The sequence below is a fragment of the Ascaphus truei genome, chromosome 9, assembly GCF_040206685.1.
Source record: "Ascaphus truei isolate aAscTru1 chromosome 9, aAscTru1.hap1, whole genome shotgun sequence".
Classification (NCBI taxonomy): Eukaryota; Metazoa; Chordata; class Amphibia; order Anura; family Ascaphidae; genus Ascaphus; species Ascaphus truei.
The window spans coordinates 50,397,737-50,425,284 of record NC_134491.1 but is presented as its reverse complement, the minus strand read 5'-3'; the positions used below and the strand labels follow the sequence as shown (position 1 = coordinate 50,425,284).

At 44.8% G+C, this 27,548-nt stretch overlaps 1 protein-coding gene and 1 long non-coding RNA gene across 3 annotated transcripts; one reads left to right on the top strand and one right to left on the bottom strand.

The window, feature by feature from the left end:
- The first annotated feature begins 5,001 nt into the window (after window positions 1–5,001).
- Window positions 5,002–20,973, top strand: CCDC198 (coiled-coil domain containing 198). Its single transcript, XM_075614773.1, has 6 exons — window positions 5,002–5,547; window positions 7,801–7,886; window positions 9,287–9,373; window positions 10,422–10,520; window positions 15,496–15,673; window positions 20,529–20,973. The coding sequence occupies exons 1-6, from the start codon at window positions 5,358–5,360 to the stop codon at window positions 20,777–20,779; spliced, it is 891 nt and encodes a 296-aa protein (XP_075470888.1). The 5' UTR covers window positions 5,002–5,357; the 3' UTR covers window positions 20,780–20,973.
- On the bottom strand, window positions 8,090–24,321 carry LOC142502982 (uncharacterized). Of its 2 annotated transcripts, none has more exons than XR_012803905.1 (5): window positions 20,571–24,321; window positions 16,891–16,977; window positions 16,101–16,207; window positions 15,937–16,006; window positions 8,090–10,424 (listed from the first exon to the last, which is right to left on the bottom strand). It is a non-coding gene; the product is annotated as an uncharacterized LOC142502982 (long non-coding RNA). The 2 variants fall into 2 exon arrangements; XR_012803904.1 differs by having other exon boundaries at window positions 16,920–16,977.
- Between the last annotated feature and the right edge of the window lie 3,227 nt (window positions 24,322–27,548).

Below are 27,548 nucleotides of genomic sequence, written 5' to 3'. Positions count from 1 at the left end.
CACAGCAGTGATACACGTGACAATCATATAAATAACAAATAATATAAATAACACAAAGGGGAGAAGTGCTTCAGACATAAACGTAACGTTAGGAAAAGGAGTCCCTGCTCCAAAGAGCTTACAATCTAATTGATAGGTAGGAAGAATGTACAGAGACAGTAGGAGGGCGTTCTGGTAAGTGCGTCTGCAGGGGGCCAAGGTTAATGTATCATGTGTATAGTATCCGACCGCCACGGAGCTACTCATGTGCTTCTTGAAGCAGGTGTGTCTTAAGGTGGGTCTTAAATGTGGATAGAGTGGGTGCTAGTCAGGTATTGAGGGGAAGGGCATTCCAGAGGTGCGGGGCAGTCAGTGAGAAAGGTTTAAGGCGGGAGAGGGCTTTAGATACAAAAGGGGTAGAGAGAAGACATCCTTGAGCAGAACGCGAGAGTCGGGATGGTGCACAGCGAGAAATTAGGGCTGAGATGTAAGGAGTTTAAATGAATCAAAAATAGAAAAACCGAAGCACAGCTGACAAAAAGGTGTACAGGTGGAACAATAGACCAATATCAAAAATCACTCTTTGATAAAGCGCCCTGTGCGTGAAACGCGTTAGAGGATCTGTCAGGACTTTGTGTATATGTTTTTAATTTAATACATTTTTGATATTGGTCTACTGTTCCACCGGTACACCTTTTTGTCAGCTATGCTTCCGATTTTCTATTTTTTATTCATTTCAACTACGGACCATGCTCCTGGATGCACGCTGTGCTAGAGATACAATTAGCGATACAAGGCTCCCTGCTCCCTGCCAGTGAAGCAGTCTGTTCAGCCGGGACCGTGGCTGCACAGATCCTGGTTTCACCGCCCTCCGGTTTCAGTATTACGTCCCCGCCACTGCAACGGAACAGCTGATGTATGCGGAGCCATACCGGAGCTGTGCGGTGTCATTATAGAGTGGAAGATCTACCCTTATACCTTATGGAAGGAGGATATATCTTATACGGCTGGGATTGCAGTTTTGAGCTGTGGGGCTGTTCCTGCTCCCTCCTCCCTCCTCGTCTCCTCTTTCTCCGTCTTCGTTCATTTTGGTAACCGTGAGTAAAGCGGGCAACATTATTGCGCTGTGATTAATCTGGCCAGTAACAAACACATTACAGCCACAAACACATTATTATTATTATTATATGTTAGCAGTAGGTGGTGAGGAATGATTCTACATACTATACAGTGTATCTCTAGCCAATACATTTGTGCTATTTTCATTGAGCGCCAGTATTTCGTGGGATGGTAACAGTCCTGCTACTCTGAGATGTAATTAGGAGCAGAGGAGTGTAACGCTTTAAAAGTGAGGAGGAGAAAAGACCTGAAAAGTAATGCATATCATTGCATTGCACTCTCCTCCAACCTTTAATAGTCATGGTGGGTAAAATGTGGCAAAAACCCTCCACTGTGCAGCGCACAGCAAATAAAATAGCGCGTGTGAGCACATTCACATGTCTTAAACAGGTTCTGCCACGCTGCCCTTCCCCGTTAACTCTTAGCATACAATGCTTTCGGGATATGGCAGCTATGAGCTTTTAGGGATCCATGTTAAAATGCATAAGAGGCAAAAGGTGACAGTATGTGCTCATCTGCATGTCATTACCCAGAATTCCTGCTGCAGTGGAAGCACTGTATGCTAAGAGATAATGGGGCAGGGCAGCGCTGCAGATCTGAGACGTGAATGTGCTCGCAAGGGGTATTTTTTATTTGCTGTGCAACTATAATACATCACTCCTAGTGATAACATTTAATAAACCTCTATTCATATCTATTTATTGCAGCGTGTATTGATCTATACCTATCCTTTATCTATTAATCTATCATTGCATCTCTCTCACAGTGCCCTTAGTAACCAGTCCTGTTGCCGGTGGCTCTGGCCAGGCAGCTGACACTCTTGGATCTCCGAGCCTTCATGCTGAGCCTGTAGGTTTTGAAACTGGTTCATGCAGACACGGAGGAAGCATTGTAGATATGAGAAGAGAAAAACGCGTGTGATTGACAGCCAACAACATGCTGCAGGCCCTAACAGGACGCAACACTGTCATACTTATGTGATCAGACAGCAAGGCTAATAGCACACAGATAAGTCAATTGTTATCAGATAATTCATTAACAGGCCCCAAGTGCTCTGTGTGTTGTATCAGGACCAGGGGAGCTCAACTCTAGTCCTCAAGCCCCCCGTACAGGTCAGGTTTTCCAGATATCCCAGCTTCAGCACAGGTGGCTCAATCAGTCCCTGCTTCAGCACAGGTGGCTCAATCAGTCCCTGCTTCAGCCCAGGTGGCTCAATCACCCTGCTTCAGCACAGGTGGCTCAATCAGTCCCTGCTTCAGCACAGGTATCACAATCAGAGGCTCAGTCTTCGATTGAGCCTCTGATGGGGCCACCTGTGCCGAAGCTGGGATATCCTGAAAACCTGACCTGTTGGGGGGGGGGGAGAGGGGGACTGAAGTTGAGCACGCCTGAGCTATGCGCTGTCCTGTCCCTTTGATTGGAGAATGCTTTAGCCTGTAGGATGAATCCCAGCTGGTCTTCCATGTCAACAGTAAATGCCCTTGGTGCATTGAAATAACGCTGACAGCCACCATGAATTTAAATATAAATACTACAAGCCAGCAAAAATGTTACTAGCAGTGCTGCTTTGTAAAAATCCATGACAGTTACTTATGAAAGAAGGCTTATTCATGTCATAACATCATAATAAACAAGCCTAGGAACCGACAGTAACTCGAGTTCCACTCCAGCATGATCCACATTTGCTGATGTAAACACTGTCCAGCAGTCAGTTACTTCTAATGCATCTGCATGTCATTTCCCAGAATCCCTGGCTGCAGTGGAAGCATTGCATGCTAAGAGATAATGGGGAAGGGCAGGGTTGCAGACCTGTCCGAGATGTGTGAATGTGCTCACACGTGGGATCTGTATTTGCTGTAGATGTAATGGATAGGAAGAGATCGGGAGCAGCATCATCTAAATATACTTATATGGTGTGAAGAGATTAACACAATTGAAGATAATTCAAATGTAATTGTGACAATTATAAACACAGCCACTGGTCTACACATCCTACCACTCCATAAAAGAGCCACACTTGGTTTAAACAGTATGTATATATATATATATATATATATATATATATATATATATATATATATATAATATATATATACAACTGTATGCTCATCTGCATGTCTTAGGCAGGTCTGCAACCCCGCCTTTCACCATTATCACCCAGCACACAGCACTTCCACTGCAGCAAGGGACTCTGGGAAATGACATGCAAATGAGCACACAGTGCCACTTTTTGCTTCAAAATAACATTTTTAACATGGTTCCCTATAGGCCTAAGCTTGCTGCATGGTCACAGCTTTGAGCACAGCCAGGGTTAAGGTGTATAGCCAGGAAACCCACAGGTGTTTTGACCTTAATGGGTCTCATCAGTGTGGGGTATATATTAGTGCTCATTTGCATTTAATTTCCCAGAATCCCTTGCCGCAGTGGAAGCACTGTATGCTAGGTGATAATGGGGAAAGGCAGGGTTGCAGAACTGTCTAAGGCATGTGAATGTGCTCACACGTGATCTTTTTATTTGAGATATATATATATATCTCCATGCAATCTGCACGCTGACATATTGACTGGATGCTGATCCATGAATTATGAGGTGAGGGATGGAGATAACCTTTGGTGCTGGCATCAGCAGGGAAGAGAAGGAGGAGAATGCTTCTTTTCACGATGACAGGTGGATTGGTGCAAGTGGCCAGAGGTGGTGAAGTGTTAAAGATTAATGGATGGACAGAAAAAGGCAAAGCGAATCAAATGAAATGACTTTACTGTAGGAGGAGTGTGAGTACGGCAATGTTGTGTAATATTTATTTATTTTATAAAAATGTGTTACCAGGAAGTAATACATTGAGAGTTACCTCTCGTTTTCAGGTCTGTCCTGGGCACAGAGCTGTAACAATACATGGTTACATTAAAAGAACAGAGGTTATACAGTAAATTCACAGACATTTCCTGGACAGATAGAGCTGGAAATTGGGTACAGGGGATAGAAGGGCTGGTGAGTTTCAGATTGAAATGGAGAAGCTTTATCAGCAAACGGTTCACACCCTTTAGCTGCCCTTCGACTGCGCCAAAGGCTGTCCGCCTTTGGGGCAATGCAGATGTATACTGAGGGGGTTCAGATTGAATGCAGCTGCGAGGACAAAGTCCTTTGTCCTCTTGGCTCATTAACATTCCAGTGGGTGGAGTTGACATGCCACATGGTACAAGCAAATGTTAACCCTTAGCACGCTGGTTCTGTGTAGAGGGGAGCAGCTCTTGGGGAACCCCATCAGGTGTCTGCCTTTGGGGCGACACAGATGTACACCCTGTACTGTGTAACACTTTGTAATGTGCTACTTCATTCAGCATTGGCTGGCTTATAGCATGCCCGCTGCACATGGATTTCTACTGTATCTCTGTCTTCAAGGTCAGTACCTACAAGAGGTTAGTGTACTATGGCCCTGATGGGCTTTAGTGGCGCTACTCTCTCGGACACTTAGATCTGACCTTATCCAGCCAGCAACATACCGAGGTTAAATGTTCATTATCACACTGTAATAAATCATGAAGGAATCCTGATCTCTCATGGTTTCACAGTGAATATTTCAGGCTGGGTAGCCTAAACAACACAACTAACATAACAGGAACATAAAAACCATGTTGTACTCACACGGACCCCATTCTATATATTTACTTTTGAGGCTTCTAAAGTCCCACTTGATTTCAAAGCTCGTGTTTAACAAGGACGTCTAATGCAAATAAAATGTAACCAACTGCAGAATAAATTTTCCTTCAAGTATACTGTGTTGGGAGAATTTAATTTCAAATAGCTTTATTAATGGTGGATCATTAATTAGTCTCAATCAGTCACCAGAACCAGGAGTTAATGATTATGTGCAAGAGGTAGGATACTAAATGCTACTATGTACACACAAGCCTTGTGTCTGTCCTTAGGAATGGCCACCTGGACTGCTGTACGAATAGTTTAATATTACATTTCTGTTTTCCACCCCTCAGTGGGTTTCTGCCGCGTGTGAATGTTTAACTGGCCTGGCTCCATCACACACTGCAGTAAGGGTTCTTTGCAAGGCACTGTCCATAGTAACCGGCGTCCAATTCACCAGATAACTTCAGCTCTAAGTGGGGATAGAAAGATGATGGATCCTGAAGAACTAAAGTTCTTTTAATACAGAAAACAACCAAAATCATATTTTATTTATTTTAATTTATTTTTTCAACCAAATGAGACAATTCTACCTCGTTGGGGTTTTTTTTTTCTACACTAAATGGGTTTAAATGCCTCAAAATGTAATCATAAAGTGAGAAAAGTGACACCGCTTGAAAGTAAAGATGTGTATGTCTCACCGGCGAATGAACAGAACAGCTTCTCATTTGGACCACTGGATCACAGAAGTCCGACATGCGAAAGATACCTCCCCCCGTTAAGAGAGACCCTATATGGAAGAGGCTCCCCAGGTAATATGGAAGAAAGCAGTACTTTATAGGGGCCATGTGAAGTACAATAATTGCTACCTACTGCTCGCGACTACATCAAAAGAAATGTCTGCTAGTCATGCATCTTAGATTTGCAGCAGATTATTACCTGCAGGGAGGTCTCTGCCTGCTGCCTGCGTTTGATGCTAACAAGAGACAGGAAAATGAGTCAGGGACTCCGAATTTCATACTTCCCTTTATAATATGTGATTGTTACTTCTCCGGAGAGCATCAAATTGTTCATTAACGCATGTGGGAGGATAGTATCATTATGAGTAAAGTGTGTTGATCATTTTCTTTGGAAGAATTATGTTTAAAATGCCTCTTTGCATTAACTTAATATATGAATGTTTTCTTAGGTAGTGGCAACCATGTGTGTGGAGTTTTGAAAGCATTATAAGTCCCTGACGCAAAGAGCTAACGCTCGTATCTCCTTGTGCCAGCACACATTACAGAGATTTGCCATTGGGAGCATGGGAGCATTTGGCTTCAAACCAGATTCCCCCACTTAAAAGCCGTGTTCTTACCATGAGTTTTTCCTTCAGCCGGGATGGTACCTGTAGCATATATAAGATAGTATAATAAAGTGAGATATTTTAAATCTTTTAGCAGACCAGAATTAACAATACCAGAATAAAGCTAAAGAAAGGGGATTTACTTCAATCTATGTATACACCTGCTTCTTGCGTGGTTTTTTTTTGTTAACCTACATTTAGTGCAGGGGTCCTCAACTCCCGTCCTCAACAGGTCAGGTTTTCCAGATATCCCAGCTTCAGCAAAAGGTAGCTCAATCAGTCCCTGCTTCAGCACAGGTAGCTTAATCAGAGGCTCAATCTTTGGAGCCTCTGATTGAGCCACCTGTGCTGAAGCTGGGATATCCTGAAAACCTGACCTGTTGGGGGGGGGCTTGAGGAGTGGAGTTGAGCGCCCCCCCCCCCCCTGCACTACATTTTCACTAAAGGGTTCAATCATTAACTGCTGCAGATCAAAATAACATCCTATTGGGGATGAAGGAAAGGCTGTAAAAAAGCACATGATGTTATTCACAATAACCGGGGGAGATTTGTTAATGTGCAATGCTCAGAAGTTAATGATTGGCTCTTTGTTTCTGTCAGGGTTCAGGATTTTTTTTAATGATGTTTGTTTAGTTTTATTCTGGTTTGTTAGCCTGTGTTTTATTGTCTCTGTATGGATTTTTGTGTGCATGGGAATATGGATATAAACTGTGATTCAAATGCAAGACGAACGCCTTAATCCAGGGGTGGCCAACTCCAGTCCTCAAGGGCCACTAACAGGCCAGGGTTTCAGGATATCCCTGCTTCAGCACAGGCGGCTCAATCAACGACTGCACCACCTGCGCTGAAGCAGGGATATCCTGAAAACCAGACCTGTTGGTGGCCCTTGAGGACTGGAGTTATCACCGCTGCCTTAATCCTTTAACCGCTTAAGTGCTGCCCATTTTGCCATTTCGTCTTCACGAGACAAAAAAGTGTGTGTGTTTGGCCAATTTATACAAATGTGACCCTGTTGATAGGCCATTCCAAACTAGCTGAATGCCTTTTAAAAAAAATGTATACTTCTATCATTTTGTTTAGAGTTCGTGAAAATATAAAACTGAAGCTTAGACAAAGAAAAGTAAGGCAGGCGCGATACCTTTTTAATAGATAACTCGTGGTTAAATAGAGTGCAAGCTCTTTGGACCACATGTCCGCTTTCAGGCAGAAACACTGGGAGCAATTTGGTGAAATTTTTTACTTTAAAGCTGCAATCGAAGTGGGCGTTTTTGTCCGTTTATTTTAACATAGGATTGAAGAAGGGGGTCTCTGTCGCTGAACCGCGTTAATCTCAGCTCCGGGGACCCCCTGCTTCTGGAGATACTTATCTCCGTAGTAGGTGCCGGTAACCGCTCCACTCGGCTACCATGGGTCACGTAATGGCGGCGTTTCAAAGCTCCCGCGGGCCAATAGGAAGCCGTGACATCATCAGGTGCGGTTTCCTATTGGCTCACGTGACGCAGAAGCTTTAAAACGCAGAGAGATACCGGCACACCCGACAGTGGCCTGTATCTCTGGAAGCAGGGGGTGCCCAGAGCTTAAATGAATGGGGTTGCGCTCCGGAGACCCCCTGCCTCAATCCTTTAAGGGTGGGGAAATCTCCTCAGAAAGCATTGACACGAATAAGTTTTATTCTTTTTTAAATGCACCTTTTAAGTTTTTTTCCCTTGTTCCTTTAAAGTTCCCAGGCCCTTTTCTTTCGACGTCCCACTGGAGAACGGAGACACAAGTAGTATTATTAAAGGGCACCCGCCGCGAAGACTCCAAGTAAGATGAATTTAAGAGGCTTCATAAAAGGAGTTTCTTGGATTTAATGGTAACAGCCTCAATTTTACTGTAAACCACACCAATGTCAAGTTATTGATTGGCCCTAGATACAATAACAGATTAGATTCCATTTTGAAAGATGATCCTTTCGTGGCAATAAAATAAGCGTTGCTAAAGTAAGGCATTTATTGTTACAACTGTTGTCGGCAGAATGATGACATCATAGGCAATTTCTGGAGTTCGTATTGACAGTGATAACTACTGCCATCTAGTGGCAGTAAAGCATACTATGCACACTTTATAACACAATGGCTAGGATTCACTAAGCCTCCTAGGTGTATTGGAGCTGGTTCTGACATTAACTGCTATTGACTTTGTCGTTGTTTGCAAACTCACAAGCACGGGTTTGTAAATAATGAGTACTTTATTGCATAGTATACTGAATGATCATACAGGAGGGTCTCCAAGCGACTTTGCAAGGGGAGGGCCAAAGCAGGCTTTATATACACTTTTCATATTCATAGTCTAACATTGGTTAATAGGCAGATGATGACGACATGACACATACATTTGGTGTTCATGCAGGCTACACCCTATTCTAAGACTATCAATTTAAAGGTCACTAAACATTAGTAACAACTGCTTTAAAACAACTCAGGACAACAACAAAGCACGTCAGGGTACATCTTATCGCGATACTTCTGTGCAACAATAGAATAAGTCTTATTCTTATTTGTATCAGTATAGTTCTGGGCGTTGAGCCATAAGCACAGAGTGAAAATCTACTGTCAGCGAAACTCATCCTTACAAACAAACACCTTATTCTCACAGGAATTATTTCAGGAACACAGCATGAGACACAAGACAGATACATGACAATACAGACAAAATGGATTCTGCACACCGCCAACAACCTCATCTCCAGAGACCCCCCCCCCCCCCCCAGTCCATGTCATCAATTTCTACAATATGTTAATTTCAACAATATTAGATAAACAACTTCAATGCCAACTAACACAAGATCGAGCTCCAATACCCCTTATTGGAGCTTAGCCAATCTCTGATAATGATGGAGTTCCATGGAGATGTATGTAAACAGTAATCTTAAACTTGGCTGCACTGGAGTAGCAATATAAAACTATACCAGGGGTGGCCAACTCCATCCCTCAAAGGCCACCAACAGGACATGTTTCAGCGGATCCCTGCTTCAGCACAGGTGGCACAATCAGGTTAAATGTATAAGCTTTATAAGTAAGGATGATATGACTCCAAATGAATCACTTAAAAGTCAATAGAAAACATTTATGAACCGGTTTTAATTACCTAAATGATTGCATCAGTTTTGCGTTACCTTTTTACTGTGCTCTGTCTAAAAGTGTAAATGAATGATTGGTCTGCAGAAGCTTGAGCCTATCGTACTGCCGACCACACTGACTGCTAGAACTATCATCAGTACACAAGACGCAGCTACTTCAAGGAAAGGAAAGGTAAGTGCTGGACATTTCACTGTCGCTGCTCATGGCGTGCATAAAATCCTCAACTTCTACTATTATTCCACTATCTACTGGCCCATGTTTAGTAAGTGGTGCTACTCTGTAAGACGCCTTCTTACCCATTCACTTAAATTATCGAGTACCTCATATTGAATATATTTAGCAAATCAGTATTTCACTACTAGAACCAGGGTATCGTATAGTATCAGCTTAATTTGCACCAAATCAGCACCAGATCCAAAAGGGTGTCATTTTTTTGTTTTTTTTTTACAAGTGAAACATCTTTCGTGGCACTGCCATCCACAAAAATCTCATAGGGAAAAAAATGAAAATGGTCACGAAAATAATAACGGAAGTGAGCGACTGCGCAGGTGCAGAACCAGAAGTGACATCATTGTAGTTTGTTGGCTGCCAGCTGCGAGTTGTAGTTCGGATGTGGATGCCAAGGATCCAAAGGCAATCAGAAGGGAAGTCCCCAGTGACCCCTGCTATAGCTGACAGGCATGGCACTTCAGTCTCTGAAAGCTGTCTCCTACAAAACACACACACCTTATGTACACATACTATATATATATATATATGCACGCACATATATACATATATACATATATATATATATATATATATATATATATATATACAGTGTTCGACAAACCTATACATTTGCTCACCCCGGGCGAGTGGATTTAACCCCCGGGCGAGTAAATATTGGCCCAAGCAGCACACGTTTGGTACTAGGTGGCGAGTAGATTTTTTGTTTGGCGAGTAGATTTTTTGGTGATTTGTCAACCACTGTGTATATATATATATATATATATATATATATATATATATATATATACACACATACATGCGCACACACACACATATATAATAATAATAATTATATATATATTTGGGACGTGTGCTGAAGGTCTGGGCTCAGCCCGTGAAGTTTAATGTCTGGCGCATCTGGTCCCCGTTGAAATAAAGGGATCTGTGACGTGTTGATGAATGTTTCATACTTTTTTAGCAGATGATAATCAGCATACCTTTGTAACAGGAGCTGGAAAGAAAAGGGCCGTCAGCCAAACACACTTCCGCAAGACGCCAGCATATACACAAGATGCAAATGCTAGAAATTAATCGCAAGCGCGAAGAGGTAAAACAAACAAACAACATTGTTTAATTTGGGGGACTGAAAGGTGCCGCCTGTCCGTAAGTGTAACGGCTGCAAGTATATTTATGCGGAAAGGATTCCTTTGTGCATTGCAGGACAGCAGAGTTGACGTTATTCAGATCTCCGGAGCTGAACCCCAATTCATTTCAGCTCTGGTGAGCCCTGCTTCTGAAGACACTTACCTCCGTGGGGGGTGCCTGTAGCTGCTCCGCTTGGCTACCAGGGTTCTCATTATGGCCGCTTTTCAAAACTCCCGCGGTCCATCTGGCGTCATCAGGTGCTGTTTCCTATTGGCCCGCGTGACGCGGAAGCTTTTAACTTTAAATTCCAGCTTGCTCAGCCGGAGCTGCTACCGGCACTTACTACTGAGGTAAGTATCTCCGGAAGCAGGGGGTCCCCGGAGCTGAAGTTGATGACGTTCGGCTCCGTAGACCCCCTGCTTCAAGCCTGCATAAATAAATAGTTAAAGTTCATTTCTATGTTAGTCTGCCAAGTGTTAGAATTATTCCTATGTGTAGGAATTTGCTAAACATTCGCACGAGGTAGCGAACCATGCAATATCTCCCCTTTTTGAGTTTTCGCGGTTGAGTTAGTTAGCAAGGTCGCGAAGCCTTAAGTCAGTGTGTGGGTAACAGTAGTATTCATAATACTCGAGTCAAAGTGCGTGGCCATTTTACATTTAATATGCTAATTTGTCATATTTTGTAAAATCGCTGACACTGCAGATGGGAAATTGCAGAATGTAAGACTAATTTCTCAACTTTATTAGCCCGTGGCAAAATGTTTCTCAAGCAATCATATTGCGGGGAGGGGGGAGAGAACCGCTTACAATTTTGCAAATGCCCATTAGACAGTTTTGCTCATCTCTACTTATTTGTTTGTTTCCTAATCATCCTATTTATCCCCAAACACGTTCATTTAAAGCCGCAGTCCGAGATGCTGTTTTTTTTAAATTTATTTAATTTTTTCCCTTTTAATATGTGCATCAAAACAATCCACCCACTGATAAGTAATTAGCCAAGTTGCCGATAGATCCATTCTCCTGTGATCGATCGGCGAAGATTCGGCTCGGGGGATTCACTAAATGGCTGTCAGTGCAGTAGAAGAGGACCAAAGATGCAAAGTTCTGTGGGGAAGATCAGGTGACCAGGCAGTCACTAGATACAAATGGTGCACTGCTAGAGAGGGCGGGGCTCAAAAAGGGGTGTGCCAGATGTCTGTTTCAGAAGAGGAAGGGGATGTGACTTTGTAAATGGTTGCTATAGAAACAAAATGCTTGTTACATTATAATACATTAAAAATGCCATTCAGAGTTGTTAAACAAGTATTTTCTCATAGCACAGAACTGATTTATTTAAAAAACAAAACAAAAACACCACACATGTAGGTGCACCCCAAAACTGGAACAACCTACCAGAGACTCTCATATCCACCACCATCTTAAATTCTTTCAAATCTAAGGCTGTCTCACAGCGGGGGGTGGGAGGCGGGGGGATGGCGGGGGGTGGTAGGCGGTGGGATGGCGGGGGGTGGGAGGCGGTGGGAAGGGGGGGGAGGCGGTGGGAAGGGGGGGAGGGAGGCGGTGGGAAGGGGGGGAGGGAGGCGGTGGGAAGGGGGAGGGAGGCGGTGGGAAGGGGGAGGGAGGCGGTGGGAAGGGGGGGGGGCGGAGGGAGGCGGTGGGAAGGGGGGGGGGCGGTGGGAGGCGGTGGGAAGGGGGGGTGGGAGGCGGTGGGAAGGGGGGGGAGGCGGTGGGAAGGGGTGGGGGGAGGCGGTGGGAAGGGGGGCTGGGAGGCGGTGGGAAGGGGGGGGAGGCGGTGGGAAGGGGGGGAAGGGGGGAGGCGGTGGGAAGGGGGGGAGGCGGTGGGAAGGTGGAGGGAAGGGGGGGAGGCAGTGGGAAGGGGGGGAGGCGGTGGGAAGGGGGGGGAGGCGGTGGGAAGGGGGGGTGGAGGGGAGGTGAAGGGGGGGGTGGAGGGGAGGTGAAGGTGGGGGGGTGGAGGGGAGGTGGAGGGGGGGGTTTAGGGGAGGTGAAGGTGGGGGGGTGGAGGGGAGGTGGAGGGGGGGTGGAGGGGAGGTGAAGGGGGGGGAGTGGAAGGGAGGTGAAGGGGGGGGGTGGAAGGGAGGTGAAGGGGGGTGGAAGGGAGGTGAAGGGGGGGGTGGAGGGGAGGTGAAGGGGGGGGGGGTGGAGGGGAGGTGAATGGGGGGTGGAGGGGAGGTGAAGGGGGGGAGGTAAATGGGGAGGTGAAGGGGGGTGGAAGGGAGAAGTGGAGTGAGGGGAGGTGAAAGGGGGTGAGGGGAGCTGATGGGGGGTGAGGGGAGGTGAAGGCCGCTCACTCACCCGTCCGGCAGGTCCCACGTGGATCTGAGGCGGGAGGCAGCGTGTTGTGGCCGCTCTCCCGCTGTGTCCCGGGCGCTCGCTCGCTGACTGTTGCGGCGCCGGGGGGGGGGGGGGATCGGGGAGACACTGACACTGGAGGGGAGGGGGGGGGTGGAGGGGAGGTGAAGGGGGGGTAGAGGGGAGGTGAAGGCCGCTCACTCACCCATCCGGCAGGTCCCACGTGGATGGGAGGCAGCGTGTTGTGGCCGCTCTCCCGCTGTGTCCCGGGCGCTCGCTCGCTCCCCCGCTGACTGTAGCGGCGCCGGGGGGGGGGGGGGTATCGGGGAGACACTGACACAGGAGGGGGGGTGGAGGGGAGGTGAAGGCCGCTCACTCACCCATCCGGCAGGTCCCACGTGGATCTGAGGCGGGAGGCAGCGTGTTGTGGCCGCTCCCCCGCTGTGTCCCGGGCGCCGCCATCTTGGGCACTCGGCGCCGCGAGGCAGCCTGCCTGGCCACTGGCTGTTCCCCCGCCGGGGAGGGGTGAGTTGTAGCGCCGGGGAGGGGGGGGCATGTATATGTGTGGGGGGGGAGAGGTGGGAGATATAGAGGGGGGGTCTCGCACGGCCGCTGACACTGGGTGGTGGGGGGAGGGGGCGCTGAAGGGGTAATAATAGTGTGTGTGTAGCGGCGCCGGGGGAGGGGGGGGTCGGGGTGAAAGCGCGGGAGACACGGGGAGAGGAGGAGGTGCGCGCGGGTGCTGCTAACACTGTGAGCCCCGCTAATGTATGTAACAGTGTGTGTGTGTGTGTGTGTGTGTGTGTGTGTGTCACTGTGTGTGTGTGTCACTGTGTGTGTGTGTCCCTGTGTGTGTGTGTGTGTGTGTGTGTGTGTGTCTGTCAGTCACTGTGTGTGTGTGTGTGTGTGTGTGTGTCCCTGTGTGTGTGTGTCCCTGTGTTCCCTGTGTGTGTGTCCCTGTGTTCCCTGTGTGTGTGTGTGTCCCTGTGTGTCCTTTGGCCCGTCACTCCGCCTCAGGCCAATGAGAGGTGTGCGGGGGCGGGCGGGCCAAGGGACCAATGAGATTTCCCCTAGGGACACCGGACATCCAGGCAGGCAGGCAAACATACAGTGCTTTCACTAATATAGTATAAGATACCCTGTTCATTTATGTAACTGTACTTGTAACCATGTATTATTTGTTTTACTCTGTGCCCAGGACATACTTGAAAACGAGAGGTAACTCTCAATGTATTACTTCCTGGTAAAATATTTTATAAATAAATAAATAATATTGCTTGGTCTGCAGCTTTAAATGGACGCCAATGTACCATTAACTGAATACTTTCCCACTTGTCACCATATTGAATATGATCTTTAGGGGGTTATCATTAAACAGTGATAGTGCCGATCGGGGCTCAATCGCATGGAATCTCCCTGATCGGCACCATCACGGTTTAATAAATAATATTAAATATTCAGGCTAATATTCCTGTTCATTAAATTACCCCTGGGGGTGCTCAACTTCAGTTCTCAAGACCCCCCCCCTCCCCCCCACCAGGTCAGGTGTTCAGGATATCCCTGCATCAGCACAGGTGGCTCAATCAGTCCCTGCTTCAGAACAGGTGGCTCAATCCGCGGTCAGTCGACTGAACCACTGATTGAGCCATCTGTGCTGAAGCTGGTATATCTTAAAAACCTGATTTCTTGGGTGTTCTTGAGGACTGGAGTTGAGAACTGTTGAATTATCCCCTTCGAGTTACAAATGAAATATTCATCCAACATATATTACAGTTCCAAGCAAATGTTGAAAATGTCCTAATTGCGTTATGATAGATTACAGAAGAAAGCACAACATCTTTGCTAGCTGTGGCATAAATAAAAAGGTTTATATATAGTTTGAGAAGCAAGACTCTGTGCTTTAAAGCTGCAGTTCAAGCAATATGCTAAATGTGTTTTTTTATTTTAATAAATCAGTTCTGTACCATGATAAAATACTTGTAGCATTTAAAAAAAGAAAAAACATTTAAAAGACATTTTAATGTATTCTAATGTAACAAGCATTTTTGTTCCTATAGCAACCATTTACAAAAATCACACCCCCTTCCCCTTCTGAAACAGCATCACCTTTTTGAGCCCTGCCCTCTCTCTAGCAGTGAACCAATTGTATCTAGTGCCTGCCTGGTCACATGACCTTCCCCACAGAACTTTGCCTCTCAGTGCAGCAGAAGATTACCCAAGATGCATTTAATGAACCCCAAGTCGAATCTTCGCCGATCGATCGGCAACTTAGCTAATCGCTTGTCAGTGTGCAGATTGTATTGATGCACATATTGAATGAAAAAAAAATATTATTTTTAAACAGCTTGAACTGCATCTTTAAGAAAATCAGCCATTTAGCGTTACATTTCTAATCAATATTTCTCAGGTTGGTTTTCCTGATTACCGTACAGTAATTCATGTCCTGGCATTGTAATATTTGTTATTGGCTCACGATCTGACAGCGGAAGAGCAAAAGTGCTTTCACTACCGATAACTGAATATCTCATATAAAGAAACATAGGCTTTCGTCTTTGCCGATATACTGATCGTAAAGTGCCTAGCCCCAAGGAAGAAAGTAGCCAATCGTTTTCATTGCTGGCGCAGATGAATCAGTTGCAGTCGCAGGCGGAATTGAAGAGAAGCATCCACCGGGAGGCACAGATCAATAAACACAAAACGCGGGATTTCAAGGCCAAGAGAGTGCGAGAAAATGGAATGAAAAGTCATGAAGACGAAGACTTGTTGGCCGTTGAACACGATGAAACTTTTAATGTCGGCCATGGTGAGAGCCGGAAACCATAAATCGGCTATGTTGCCATTTTGAATGTCTTGGAAGAGTAACAATGGCTGAAATTCAGTTTGTGTGTGTGTGTGTGTGTGTGTGTGTCATATTTGGCTATCATTGTGTTGAATAGCACTATCGACAACCTGCAGAAAAGTAACAGTCTAGTTAGACAGTCTAGTCAGACAGTCTAGTCAGACAGTAAACCAGAAGCTCCGGTTGTCTCATCACCTCCCCTGTAGGACATCAAAGTTAACACTCACCCCCCCTGAAAATCCTCACACTACACTCCAATTCCACTGCTATTATCAGGATTCATTTAGGATCTTACACCTAATTTAGAAAAACAGAGTGGTAAAACATGTCAGAAAATAAGGACAATCACTTCAAACTAGGCACATGGGTTCAATTTGAGCATGCATCATACCCTTCATAGTGTCCTAGTGATGTAACTTGTATGGCGCGGGCACTTGGATTTTCTATGGGCAGATCGGACTGACCGCTGTAACCCATGGTCCTCTCTGAGCCGCAGATCTGTAAACGTTACAGTAATATAGTGGTGAGAATCAGCACACCAAGGCAAAAAACGATCAGATTATTATGTGAGGTGCAGGGAACACAAAGAGCCCCCGAGTCCCCTTAGTAACAGTAAGACAATTCACACAGAGGGTACCCGCACACTCAGAGAGAAATACGCTACAACTATGTGTATATATATATATATATATATATATATATATATATATATATATATATATATATATATATATATATATATATATATATATATATATGCATATTTTTACTAAGAAAACATATGCAAAGACACCATGTCAAGTGCATGGAAAAATATGCAGACAATGAGCACAATATAATAGCATAGGCTATGATGGCAGCAATTAATTCTTAGCTTTGGCTCACTGAAGATGGCTGCAGGGCAAGGTAACCAGGTACACATAGGAAACAATATACTGGTAAGGAGGGGGGGTATGGGTGGATCACACTAGGGGAGTCAAACCAAAAAACCAAGGGAGAGAAAAAAAAGTGGGAGAGGGGGTGGCAAAAAATGCCCCACAAAAACGAGAGAATAAATAAAGGGGGGCAACGTTACGGGGAAACCCAGTCTTCAGGCCCGTTCCTGTCGTTTCTAATCCACCGCAGTACTTCCCTAAGGATTGTCTGTGTGGTGGCCCGCAAAAATAATCACACAATGTTACCAGTTTTCAGGATACAGTATGTCAGATACCAGAGAGTCAACAGCAAAGAATGTCCTGATTCAGGAACGAGTCCGTCCTCAGGTCAGCCTGGAAAGGGTACGGTTTAGATTTTAATATAATGGGGACGTGCAAACTGTTTTACAAAAGTTCAGGAATGCAGCGAAATGTGCCGTTTTTTTAGTACCTTTTTGTTTTGTTTTTCTTTTGTGCATAAAACGTCCTGGTTCACAATTGGGGGGGGGGGGGGGGAATTGCTAATTGTTTTGCAAAATAATAAATAAGAACGAACGGAGAGTTTTTCTAAATGAAAAAGGGGAAAAACAGACACCAACACTTAATCCAGTGAAGGCCTTTTACCCGTCGGGATATTCAGGAGAATATCACCCACGCACATGCAAGTGTATCCCCAAGACGGATCTAAATTCTACGTTTACCCAACAACTATTTGACCTTCAAGAAGGATCCCGACCTTGACAGGCCTTGTAGGCGCTTGGCCTAACTTCCTGAGCTCTGGCAGAGCGGTATTATCTTATTCCAGCTTTCAAGGAGTATAAAATAATTAATAACTCTCTCCCAGTAACTACCAGATTCATTATACCGGCATCAACATATGTAGGGTAACCTCCCGGCCGCACACATATGTAGGGTAACCTCCCGGCCGCACACATATGCAATGCAAGAGTCTTCTTTTAAACCTCTGCAAGGTCCACTTAGCATGCCTCTGCGACGTCAAATGGCGCTTGTTGCCATGACAACCTGACATCACGTGACGTTGCGGTGTCAAGTTGCCCTGACAGCAGGGCTCCTTATAGCAGCTGTGCGCAAAGTGGGGGGGCACGCCCCCCGGGGGAAGGGAGATTTTTCGGGGGGGGGGGCGCGGGCGGTTGCAGAGGCCCCGCGCTCTTCCCCGAGGCATTTAAATTAAATGCCGGGGTATCGCGTGAAGCCTCTGCAAAGCTACACTTACCTTGACTCTGCCGGCGTCAGTCATGTCCATGGCAACACCGCGTCAAATGACGCTGTGGGGTCATGTGACGTGACACGCGTCACATGACCCCACGGCGTCATTTGACGCCGCATTAAGGTAAGGGAGGGGGCGCGGGCAACAGCGGAGGGAAGGCAGGGGGGCGCAGCTGCCAAACTTTGCTCTCCCCTACCTTATGGCACCGAGGCATCACGTGACGTACCATTGTAATGGCAATGTGACGACATGTAGCGTCCCATTGTCATGGCAACACAGCGCCATTTGACGCGGCGGAGCAATGTTTATGGGATTTGCAGAGGGAGCCGCCGCCACCCTGAGATTTTTCAGGTAAACCCGTAGCCCGGAGATACGTGGCTGGAACCCGTAGTTCACAGGGGCAGCCAGCTCCAGTCCTCAAGGGCCACAAACAGATTAGGTTAAGGATATCCCTGCTTCAGTTAAAGACTGTGCCACCTGTGCTGAAGCAGGGATATCCTTAACTTGACCTGTTGGTGGCTCTTGAGAACTGGTATTGGCTGCCCCTGAACTTTGGTCATGGTGAACAGTACATACATAAAATGACACTGCTGAGGGATGCCCACGACACATTATTTACATTTGTGTTAGCATGTAATGATCTCAGGTATACTGTCCCTTGGCTCACCCTTCAGGGTTGGCTCTGTGGAAGCCTTTGAAGCCGTTAACATCACTCACAATAACACATTGGGATGTAAGGAGCAGCTCGCTCTGCTCACCTGTGTATTGACAGCTAGTTATAAAACGGTGGATTGATTCAACAAGGTATTTGCAACCCAATGAACACACAGACCAACAGGTTACCCCCCCCCCCTGCTGGAGCAGGACAGTATTGCATGAGCACACTTAGCAAAAAGGTCAACCCCTTGGTTGCCATATTGCAGTTTGATGGCATAGTGTGACATCGCAGCACGATCCCGTGCTAACTGGCCTTGACATTAATGGACAGAGGATGAGACACGCACTCAATAGCAAGGGTAATAGAGGTGGGGTACTTAGCTGCCGGTGCGCTGGTCCTGGGGAGCTCCTGTAGTCCCAAATGTTCCAGTACAAAAAAGTAGAAGCAGGCACACGTCTTACACAAAAGACCGTCTGCCTGCTTCTTCTTTTTTTGTAGTTGACATTAATGGCACAGGGTTAAATCAATTATTTGCTTTTACGTTTGAATTTTTGTGCCTATTCTCTCTCTCTCTCTCTCTCTCTCTCTCTCTCTCTCTCTCTCTCTCTCTCTCTCTCTCTCTCTCTCTCTCTCTCTCTCTCGATGTGATGGGGAGTTGGAGATGTGACATGGGTGGGAAGAGTGACTTGGGGGGGAGTGGGTGACATGGGGGGGTGAAAGAGAGGGTAACATGGGGACGGAGAGGAGCCCCTACCTCTTCTGGTGCAGCTGTAGGGTCTAAAAAGGTTAACTGCAGATCAGGTCTTCTCCGTGTCTCTTGCTGGTCCCACCTCCTCTGATAATTGGATCCCAGGTGTCAGAGGAAGTGGGACCAGCAGGAGACAGAGAGCCAGCTCTGATCTGCAGTCAGCCCCTTACAGCTGCACCAAAGGAGGTAGGGAGAAGGGTCCAATGTGGGGATTGTTTGTGGGCTGTTTTTGAAGGGGAGTATCTGCCCGACACTGACCTTCAATTCCCCCTCATAGCCACAGGGGGGCACCGGATGCTAAAGGGTGGGAGGGTGGGACCTGAACAGAATCCGAGGCAGAAACAAGTTTTGGGGGGGGGGGGGGGGGGAGGGGGGTTTCTGCCTCTAATTTGCAGCCTTTGATACGAGTCACAATCCAGATTCAATCAAGCCATGAAAGCCCTGAACTATCAGATTCTGGGATCTCGATACCACCCATCTCTACTAAGTATGCATGGTGTTGCTCCACATGTTTATACACATTAAAGTGCCTGTAAATACATAGCGGCTGAAAAGTCTCAGTGAGTAAACTCTCTGACTCGCTAAGAAACAGTGACACTGAGATTGGAGCAGGGGAACCTGGTTCAAATCCCGGTGTCCACTCCTTGTGACCTTGGGCGAGTCACTTTATCTCCTTGTGCCTCAGTCACCATACAGATGGTAAGCTCATCTGGACAGGGACTATGCCTGTAAATATCTAAGTGCTGTCAGGGCCGCTGACAGGAGGAGACAGCCAGGACAAGTGTCCTGGGCCCGGTGGCTGCGGGTGGCCCAGCGGCCGGACAAAGCAGTTGGGCCCGACCTCTCGTTGCCTGCCGGGCCCCGGGTCTATCCCCCAGCTGCGAGCCTCCCTCCACACCGACTGTCCCACGCTTCTGACGTCACCGGGCCTCCCTCTCATGCCGATGCCCGATGGAAGCTCAGCCCAGCTTACTTCCGGCGAGTGCAGACATCAGAGGCCCGGAACGCGCCAGAAGCTTGGCGTGGGACAGTCAGTGAGGAGGGAGGCCCGCAGCTGGGGAGAGCCGGGGTCCGGCGGCAAATAAAGGACCGGCAGCAGGGCCCCCCGGTCATAACTCTAGTCCTGAACCTCGGGCAATCTGTCTGCGGCCCCGTGTGCCATACTGCACGCTATATTGTAATTATGAAGCATGAGGAGAAAAGCACTCTATGCAATAGTTATAACTTAATTTCCTATTTAAGTGGGTTTCCACCTGTGTTTATCTTTTCAGTGGACTCTTGGCATTGGAAAATTCCAGAGCCTGGTAACACACCTGAACACCACTTGCAGAAGAACAGCAAGCTGGAGATGTGGTTCAAGGAGCAGCATGGAGGCAGGGAGACGTTCGGCGACAGTTCAAGCAGCGAGTCACTGGACAGTTGGATCAGAGAGAATGGAAAGAGTCATCGTCGACCTGCTTTAATCAGAACGAAGGCGGAGAAAATCCCAACATTTGATGAGTTCTTTGATCGTGATTTCTAAGTGTAGAGTATTTTAGCTTTATATTTGTATTCTGGAACTGTAAAATGCCTCCATGTGTCTGGGCTCGTGAAAGAAATTCTCATTATTATAACTGCTATTTAAAATATGTTATACGGATTCTAGTGCCATACGTCTCAGATTTCATCTGCACTAAAAATCAATAAACATTATGACTTGCATTCATCTTTGATTTATCTACATTTAAAAGCTGTCTGACACAGTCTCCTCTTAGGCAAACTAGTGCAATAAACTGAATTACAGAGAAATGAATGATAGACTGCTGGAAAATTGTAGGGTCACCATCAACGATAGGTGGAATATAGCATAGGATTCCAATTAAAATCACCTGAACAAATTGATGATTCCAGATATAAAATGATGGAATGCGATACACAGGAGGTACACACGCCTGAGGTTTGGAAACAAAGATAATGGAACCACTATCAGTAGAGCAGAGAAGCACCAGGAGGCCACACATCAAAAGAGTTAGCCACAAATCAAGGTGGCGGTTCTATATCTCTCATGACCATTGAGGTTGAATATCCCCATCAATGGGAATTTTTGGACTAACATATCCAGAACAGCAGCTTTGAGGTATATAGAATGTACCCCCTAATGTCTAATCAAAAGTAAACCATTTAATGTACTCTACTTACCAAGTAAATCCATATATTTCATTTTCTTCCTAAAACCCTACATCAGGGGTGCTCAACTCCAGTCCTAAAGACCCTCCCAACAAGTCAAGTTTTAAGGCTCTCTGCTTCAGCACAGGTGCTGAAGCAAGGGCTGATTGAGCCACCTGTGCTGAATCAGGGATATCATGAAAACCTGACCTGTTTGTGGGGTGGGGGGGTTCTAGAGGACTGTAGTTGAGAACTGCTGCCCTACACGGTTTCAAACGTGAGAACCACTCTGTCCCTTAATAAACATGGTCCCTGGGTGCATATCAAATATACATAATTCAACTTTTTAAACTTTATGGACATTGCTAGTGTATCAGTGGTGTGTCGCTGGTGTGTCGCTGGTGTATGCCGCCAGATCGGTGGTCTTTTTGATCCGTTTTCCTAGATCGGAAACTTGCTTTGTATTTGTTTTATTTTGGAGGATCCTAGGAGCCCCCTCGCTTGTGATCCAGGCCCTTTGACATCACAGGAAGTCTCCTACATAATTCAACTTTATCCGTGATAGTAACACTTAGTAGATTCTTGGTCGAACAGTAGCTGCATTAAGAGACATCAATTGGGTGAGCCAATTTCTCATGTAAGACGGATATGTCATGAGGAAAAGACATAGGAATGGGGTATGATAAAAGTCCATAGACCTATAAAAAGGTATATAGGGTAGGAGTGCTACGTTATTCACCAGGAGAAAGCAATACACTTACAGGTAGATGAACGATAGTGTGATATTAAACCATAATCAACCACTCATAGAAAAGAGCTTTATTTGGCTGGTTTTCTTGAGGGCAGAAAGCTGGATAGTCTCATATTCACTTCCGGCATCTTGACACAAAATGTGTTGTTCATGATCATTATATCGGGGGGAAGGGACGGACGAAACACTCAGGGAGGTTACAATCTTAAATGTGACCCTCTTTTTCAGAGTGGCAATAACGCTTTTGAGTAAACATGCGGCAATTGAAGTACTTAAAAAATGTTTGACGTATTTAGTATATTTGCTTGAAAATGTATTTTTAACCGTGAGCAAGAGGGAAGGCTCTTTCAATAATATGTGTGTTGTAGCATCATAAATTGTAGCTACAAATGACAGATGGTATAATATTCTGGAAGACATGTCAGTTTCTTAAAACAATAAAAATGCAGAGAGGAGAAACAGCCGTGTTTGTTAAAAGGGTTCTCTTCTATTACTAGAGACGCAATAGCATAGCAACATGTTCAGCCTGAGAGAACAAATACAATTCATCTCACTACTTAGTATTCCCAATATGTGAATGTGGCCATCAAATCAAGAATTGTAAATGAACATTATGAATATGAAACTGACAATGTCTCAAGGTCATAGACATGCTCATGTAATAAGCAATAAAATGCAGAACTCTGTATTAATTTGGGACATTAATGTCAACGTTTTTACACTAAGGGTTGACAAGCATACATAGGTAGATGGGAAAATAAATATACTTGTTTAGATAGGCAAGTACTGGTTTTGCCCGATTATAAGACAAGTTTTTTTTTCTTCAATAAAGTTAAATTGAAAAGTACACACTCGCTTTATAATCTGGCTCCGCCCACTTTGAGAGCCAATCAGCAGTCGGATGTACGAGGTAGGCAGGTAAAAAGGATGAAGCTCCACCTTGGGGGCCTGAGGCAGCCATGTTGTTTGTGGCAGGAAGTGTGTGCTTTAAATCAGCAAAACAAGAAAAAACACAAAAGCGCACCAAGATGAGAGATAGATATTGTATTAGCAACAAATAATAAAATTAGTAACTTACATATAAAATTTCTTTAATAATCCCCGATTCTGGTGTCTATCACAGGAGTAGGGCATCACATAGGAAGTATGAAGGGTAATCTCAGTTCTGAGAGATCAGACCCGCGCGCTGGGGCTGTCTCTGTTCACTCTCCTGTCCTCCACGTGTGATAGCGTGGTGCGGAGTGTAGCGCGCATGTGCAGGAACCGGGGCCTTCAATAGGTGTCCTTAGGATGCCTGTCCGTTTTTGATAGCATAGAAACGATCGGAAATAAGCAGGAACGGTACACTTGAGTGTGTACTGGTGGTGGGTAGTAAAACCGCCAGCCACAACAGTCACCTAATATATATTATATATAATTATTATTACAGAAGCCCTTACGAGGAAAAGAAATAATTTCCTCCATTAGTGCAAATTAATTAGTTAAGTATAAAGGGGGAATAATAATCAGATATAACCGTGCTGCTAATCCTATTCAAGTGATTTGTTTATTGATATTGTTACAGGTTTAGTTCCAGTGTAATAAAGTTAGATTTTTATAAACAAATAACTGTGTATTTGTTGCTCTGCCCCTTCGTCTCCAGAACCCGCTGTCTGCCGGCCATCTCCCTGCTCTGGTTCTTCCCACTCAGGTTATTTATTATAAGGGCCCTGGCCCGCGGGTGCTTCTGGAAGCGGTCAATGAGTGCCGCACTTGGGTCTCAACTGAGAAACGACTGGGTTCCAGATATTCGTTCAGTAAATAAAAATACCACGTGTGAGCACATTCACACATCTCAGACAGGTCTGCAGCCCTGCCCTTCCCCATTATCTCAGCATACAGTGCTTCCACTGCAGCCAGGGATTCTGGGTAATGACATGCAAATGAGCACAGTGTGTCACTCTTTACTTCTTATCAATATTAACATGACCCCCCATGAGCTTATGCCTGCCGTACTACAGTACATAGCCTGGGTTAATGAAGTGCAGAGCCAGTAACCTACTCACAGACAGCTTTTGGGTGTCATAAGTGCAAGGCTGGTTGCTGGCTGTACAATGTGAAGTACATGGGTATAACTAGACATTAAAAAAGTTACGGTGGGTTAAAAAAAAAAAGTGCCAATACCCCACAATGTCTCAGACAGGTCTGCAACACAGTCTTTCCCCATTATCTCTTGCAAACATATTTTTGATATTTGTTCAAAATCATCATTGGTGACACACCCCACGTCCAATACAAAATCATCAAATATTAAATGCAATGTATAAAAAGGTATCAAGTCTTTTAAATAGCCCCTTCTCGTCGATAATTTTACAACCCTGACCTATAGAAAAAATTATCCATAAGGATTTTTAATAGCTAAAAGTAATTTTGCCCCAAATGTATTTATTAAAGTTAACTTGGTAACGTGCAATGAATGAAGCGGCATTATTTATTTTAGTTAGTACCAGGACAAGTTTAATTTGAAAGACTGTGCAATAAGTATTTTCTTTTTAATGCAAATTAGTTATAAGGTTTTAAAGCTTTAGGTAAAGGTATCCACTCAAGTAGTAATATAACATTCTAAAATATTAAACACACCTAAATATATGAATGTGTGTATGGTTTTATTGATATAGCATAAACTTGTGTTACCTTATTTTATTCATTGATCTTGGTGGCTGTAATTGTCTGGAGATACTGGTAGTGACAATGGGTCATTGTCCTTGTGTATAACCTACACTTCTCCAATACCTTTCCGACACCGGTTCCATGTAAGTTGGTATTGACCCCCCAGTTCCATGCTATTATCATGACAAAGATGGGTGCCACTGCTTCAGCATATAGGGGATAAGAGCCACAACAACTATGGCCGCCACTGCTTCAGCACATAACCAATAAGTGCCATGTGAATGTAATGACTTTTTGTCTTTAATGAATATTCTAATAGGGTTAAACTCAACTTGTACAAAGTACTTGTATTTCTGTACACTTGTAGCACTTACCTTTGTGGACCTATGCATTTGCTATGTTGTGTGTGTTTATATCTCACATTGTAGCTTAAAGTTCTAGTAGCTGTATGGGTCATAAAGAGATGCAGGTCCAAACAACACCTCACGGATTTTTGGGGTGTCTCATTAATTTGGAGTCAATCTGATTCCTTTTTAGCACCAGTGATTTAATATCGTTTATCAGAGACTTCATTGACGTTTAAGTAAGTACATTTGCACTAATATACCATTTATAATCCAGATCACCCAAATTGCATTGCTTTTGGATTGCATGTCTTTCCATCTTCAAACCATGACATTTATATAGCATTTATTGGCAGCTGTCTTGACTCCCATCATTGAAATGGTTAACCCAGTAATACAACACCCTCTACTTTTAATCTTGTTCTCAATTCATTGCCGTAACCTTAATTTAATATGCCTTGAGAAACCACAGCGGTCTGGATGAAGGAATTATTTGTCTGCAGAAAGATGAGTAGAACCAGATGTAGAAAAAAACAAATCAATGGCTCTCATGGACATAAATCCTTCCATGAGAAACTGTGGAAGGACATTGAGACAAGACCAGCCCCGAGCTTCTGAACAAAATATCCATTGTATTTATTCCATCTCCATCTATTGAATATTGTACCCATTAGGGAAATTGTGAAGCTAAGATTAATACAGCCTTTTCCATCCAACTTGAAATAATCAAGAAAAAAGCTGGAAAAGAACGACTTAAAGTACCATCAAACTTGCAATAAAAATTCAGAATCTTCTCCGGTGAGCAACCTGTGCTGAAGCTGGAATATCCTGCAAACCTGACTTTTAGGGGGGGGGGGGGGGGGGGGGGCTTGAGGACTCGAGTTGAGCATCCTTGCTGTAGGTTATGTTACCTTAACCACAAAGGTCACGCCTTCTCGAGATGACTGGCAAAACAATGCATTGCTAGTCCACCTGTCAGTGAAAGGAGTTAAAACCAAGCTAAACATGTCAATGTAGATACAATCAAGTGTTTAAAGATGATCAGAAAACCAAATACCAAGTGAAGTAAGCGTTCACTGAAAAAGCAATGTACCCACTACCTACCTTCCAGACTATTCTGAAGAACCACAAATTTATTTAGTTCAACCGGTCCCTTCATCCGAGTATACAAAGGTGAATAAAACCACATTTTGATCTATCCCTCCAGTTTAAACAAGTTCCACCTCATTGCACGTTACCGTTGCTGGGTGAGCCCTGTTTGTATTTAACGATTCAGACCAACAAAGCTTTCCAAGAATTATTTGTTCTCAAAGAATATGCTGTAACACGCGACGAATAATTGAGTTGGTGAACGCTTGGCAGTGTTCAGTCCAATAACATGTATATAAATTCTGCATCTTCACCTGCGGCAGTCACTCATTGTATTGTAGGCATGATCAGTTTACTTATAAAATACCACTATTTACAAGTATAGTGATCTCGGCTCTCTGTCTTCTAATACAGGGGGGCTCAACTCCAGTCCCCCCCCCTCCACCAACAGGACAGGTTTTCAGGGTATCCCAGCTTCAGCACAGGGGGCTCAGGTCACCTCTGATTGAGCCACCTGTGCTGAAGCAAGGTTATCCTGAACACCTGACCTATTTGGGGGTGTTAACTGAACGGTTAAATAAAGGAAAAATCCATGCTGTTCAGAGGGGACAAATGCAGCTGTGGAAATCGAACATAAATGTAGCAATGCAAAATGTCAAATACATTGCAAAGGTTGATTAGCAATAAAAAATGTAAGTACCCTGCATGCGTCCTTGGAAAATACTAATTAATGTTTAAATGTGCCTCAAATGTCCTTGAATTTATCGTCCCACAAGTCCACAGCTACAGTGCAGAAATCAGCAAGGGCGCAATGAAGAAAAATCGATTATTCAACACGATAGCAAATCATTACAACAAATGCAATCTGTGCTATCCTCAACAGGCTCCACTTAAATCTGCCACGGGTCCCTTAAATCAAGAGGTATGCAGCCTTTGAAATACAGGCCAAGTTAGCATATATTTAAATGCAAGAGACAACCTTTTGAAGAAGTCATCATAATTATGTAACTGCAAAAAGTGCTAGGCTATATATATATATATATATATATATAAAAAAAAAAAAAGGTTCCTTAAATGGAGCAATCCAAGCAATAACCTACATGTATGTTTTAAATAAAATCAGCTCTGTAGTATTAGATACTTACATTTTTTTTTTAAATTTTACTCAATGCAATTTTTAATTCGGTTTTAGCCACCTCCCCAGCAGTGCAAGATTTTTGCAACACATTAATGTTTGTGATAATTGATTGTGTGGCAGCTCTTCACCATAACTGTGAGTGCACCTACCTTCTCTCCTTTACCAGACAGGTTTT